This window comes from Penaeus chinensis, chromosome 13 (genome assembly GCF_019202785.1).
Source record: "Penaeus chinensis breed Huanghai No. 1 chromosome 13, ASM1920278v2, whole genome shotgun sequence".
NCBI lineage: Eukaryota > Metazoa > Arthropoda > Malacostraca > Decapoda > Penaeidae > Penaeus > Penaeus chinensis.
This window is the reverse complement of record NC_061831.1, coordinates 15,705,200-15,709,149: the sequence shown is the minus strand read 5'-3', so window position 1 is coordinate 15,709,149 and position 3,950 is coordinate 15,705,200. Positions and strand designations below refer to the sequence as shown.

Genomic DNA, 3,950 nt, shown 5'->3' with positions numbered 1-3,950 from the left:
CACAACACACACACACACGCACGCACGCACGCACGCACGCGCACACACACACACACACACACACACACACACACACACACACACACACACACACAGAATGTATATATAAACCAACAATAGTATTCACTGTTAGTCATGTTATGCAAAATCCTCTTTAAAAATGGCTCAGGTACACGCCCACCTAAAGCTATAAATGAAAGTATTGTCTTCAAGCTCCAACAGAAATGAAATAGAATCAATAGTGCGCCTGACAAATAAATCAGCTCCCTTTGCAGCTTATTCTGTCCATGATATGAACAAATTCTGAAGATATCTACTTCCAAGATATACACAGGACTTAATTGCCTGAACAACAATTAAGAGAGAAATGGCATGAGAACTGTTATAAAGAACAAGAACATTACATCAACTTCAGTCATCAATCATCTTACAAGACAAAATCAGCATATAATTATGATTGCAACTATAGATATAACATTATAATCATGAAGTCTCCTGGTGGAGTAACAACAAAACCTACTACTGCTACTATCACTACTACTATCAATGATAAAGTAATAACAAAAACAACAGATGGATATGTGGTAACATCAGCAATACCAGATAAGAATCAACTTCATGTCATAACAGCAACAACTTTTGTTCATTTGCACTGGATCAAGACTGTGAGGCAGACAATCCAATTTCTATCCTAAGACACTAATTACACACGAGTCGTGAAAACAAGTGAACATCTACCGTGTGACTTAGGCAGAATCAAAACAATATCGCTTCCCTGCACCCCACCCCCCCAAAAAAAGAAACATTAAAGATTGAACATATTAAACGATGATTATCTTAAACTGGCTAATGAGTTCCACCCTTTTCTGCCCATTAGTCTATGCAATAAACACACTTGGTTGAAAGGTAAAATTTCAAAATGTAATACTCTCTCATTCTGCATTGTTGAAGAGCACAGTCAAAGCACAAACAAGACCTTGTCCAAGCAAACAAAAGAATAAAGGGAAGATAAAAAAAAAAGAGAAAAATATATCTGAGTGCCGTGTTCCACTTCCTAGGGCAAGAGCCATCGCACTTGAAAATTAGCAAGCCACATAATCACATTGTAAATGAGTAGTACTGATTATCACAGTGAAAAAAATAGAGGTTCATATTGCTTTGTATACTTACCTTTCTGCAACAAATAATCAATCAATCAATCAGGCTCATAATCCTTAAAGAGTGAAAACAAAACTGCATTTTTCTTTCCAATTATATAATCAATCCTGTGATATTAGAGGTGGAAAACAGTGAGACAAAAATAAATAAAGAAAAATATATTAAAAAATCAATCATAAGAGCTGAAATCTCTCCAGCATTTGACTTGCAATTGCTGATGGAAAGATGAATCAATCAACTGCAATGGTGAGTGAATCTTCCACAATACAATCATATATATCAGCATGTACAACACAGCCAGGTGTTATTTGCATAATCACCAAATGTTAAACTATGCTGACTGTCTAATGTTAAACAATTTATCTTTCTGCAAGAAGGAACACTGCAAATGGTGAAAAGACATAACAAAAATACAAAGAAAATGGGTCACACATCAACACTCACAACAAAAAAACATCTGGGAATATTCCACTGACATATTTATTCAAGATCTGATGCCAAGATTAAAAAACAAATGAAAAAATCTGTTCTTTTCTAGGTCATCTTATTAAAAGCCTAAATATAAACAAAAATTTCTGACCAATGGCTTTACAGGATGATAAAGGAGAGATAGAGATAAAGAGAGAATGAAAGAGGAAGAAAGAACGAGAAAAGGAGGGATGGAAGAGAGTAAATAGAGAGACTGGGATGGATAGTAAACTAAATAAACAACATAGATCGCAGAAGACTCAACTGCATACCTGAAAATAAGAGACGTATGAGACAGAAAGAGACAGAGTGGGAGGAAGAGAGACAAAGAGAAAAGATTACAAAAAGAATAGGTGACAAGAGCAAGAAAAGGACCGAAACAGTACGAGCAAAGAAGGAAACGATAAATAACACGGGAGAAACGGAGCAACACGCAAGGAGAGAATCGCACCGTCTTTTCGTCTCTAAAAAAAAAAACATCCATTTGACTTTCAATTCACTCTTCCTTTGTCATTTATCATTTGCCTCCATCTCTCTCTTCTTCCTAAGGGCGAGAATTTAAAAAAGGGAGTAGATAGAGGAACCATCCAACAAAAAAAAAATAAACAAATGAAGAACAATTGGAAAGTGGAATAACAAATGGAGGAAACACTGGTTATGAAAATAATGGCTCAGAATAACGAAGAGGAGACACAGAACATAACGAAATAAGGGAATAAGGAGGAAGAAGCGTGAGCAAAAGGCAGAATAATGGAACGGAAGAACAACAAATGGAGGGCGAGGGACACGAGACGATAACACAAGAGAAAGACAAGTCGGGGAATAAAGAACGGAATAACGAACACACACACGAAACAACACCGTGGAATAAAATACCCGAGAGCGAAAGGGAGAAAGAGAGAGAGGCTCCATGCGAAAAGCAAGATGGGGAAAAAAAATAATCGGGGTTAATTCAGCCTCTTTGTCGACATGGTTGAAAATCCCGAAGGAAAAGCACCTCGGGAAAATCTTTCTCTCTCTCTCTCTCTCCCTCTCGAGTCTCTTTCCCCGCCCTCGAAACACCCCAGGCAGGACTCCCACATGCACGTACCTCCGACTCGTCCCCTTCTTCGCTCTCTGACTCGCCGGAGACCGTGAAGAATTTATCCTGAAGGTCCGCATACGTTTGGCATTTCTCCGGGGTGGCGCTCGAGCCAGAGGACTTCGCACCCTCCGCTTTTACTCGCTCTTTTTCGCTCTCGCCCGCAGGTCCTTGTACGACATTCTGCATCTTTCACACAGCGAGGATCCTCTCGGCATCAGCGAGCGTGCCGAAGTCTCGAAAAAACCATCGGAAAGATGAAAAACTCACGCTTTTTTACCCCTAAGGAAGGAGTCACATCAGGGATCGGTCAGCCATGTTAACATTACACACTCGAGGACCCGGATGACGAGGTTCCAATAATCTTTCTCTCTCACTTTTAGGCGGGTTTTGCTATCGATGATGGGGCTTGTTTCCGGGTATTTTATTTTTGCTGGGCATTTCTGTATTTAATTAGTTTGTTTTAATGGATTTTCTTGCGGTTCTGTGAATTTTGGTCTGATTTTTTCCCTCGCTTTCCCTCCGATTTTAGCCCTTGTTGTGTCGTTATTCCGTGTCTCTTATCTATTTTCGAAATATTTTTCTTTAGTGCAGGTTTATCTACAGGCGTATGTTGGGAGTATGTTTTATTTTAGGCTGATTTTGCAACACACGTTTCCGGTGTTTGGAAGACTGTCGCGGTGCGGGAGCGAATTCACCCTCCCAGCCCTAAGCATTGGTATTTTGTCCCATTTTCTCTTATATATTTTAAGCCTTATTTTCAAAACGGCAACTCTTTAAGGGGTTTTAGTTAAAATCTAAAAAATTATTCCGAGTTTTTAATGTATTGGGGTGGCTTGTTAGTGTATTTTAAGAACGATTTTCCATCTACGTTGCAGCATAGTTAGAATCAAATTCGCTTTAATTTTAAAATCTAACTTCGTTGTGTGGTTTAAAAAATCGATAATTCATGAGTCTAATAACCACCCTTATATATTTCCATCTACCTAATGACGCAAGGCATAAATTGTGTCATGAAACTACTGTAAAATATGGCCATTAAATAAAACGTAATCATTATCGTGAATATCCGTGATTTTCCCAGATTCAAAAGGAAATCGGTAAAGGCATAGCATATATCCAATACAAAACACCGAACATATTGACGCAAGATTCTGCCATGCACTGTCCATGCACCAGAACCCGTATCATGCACTAAGCGACATCTGGCAGGCCTAACAGCAACCGCCTGGCAACCGATGGC

At 38.9% G+C, this 3,950-nt stretch overlaps 1 protein-coding gene across 2 annotated transcripts in view; it reads right to left on the bottom strand.

The window, feature by feature from the left end:
• Positions 1-3,054, bottom strand: part of LOC125031687 (ankyrin repeat domain-containing protein 17-like) — a 42,061-nt gene extending 39,007 nt beyond the window's left edge. For both annotated transcript variants that reach the window (XM_047622583.1, XM_047622584.1), the window contains exon 1: positions 2,717-3,054. In XM_047622583.1, coding sequence (XP_047478539.1) covers positions 2,717-2,896 — 180 coding nt within the window. In that variant the 5' untranslated portion in view covers positions 2,897-3,054. The remainder of the gene's footprint in view (positions 1-2,716) is intronic.
• Between the last annotated feature and the right edge of the window lie 896 nt (positions 3,055-3,950).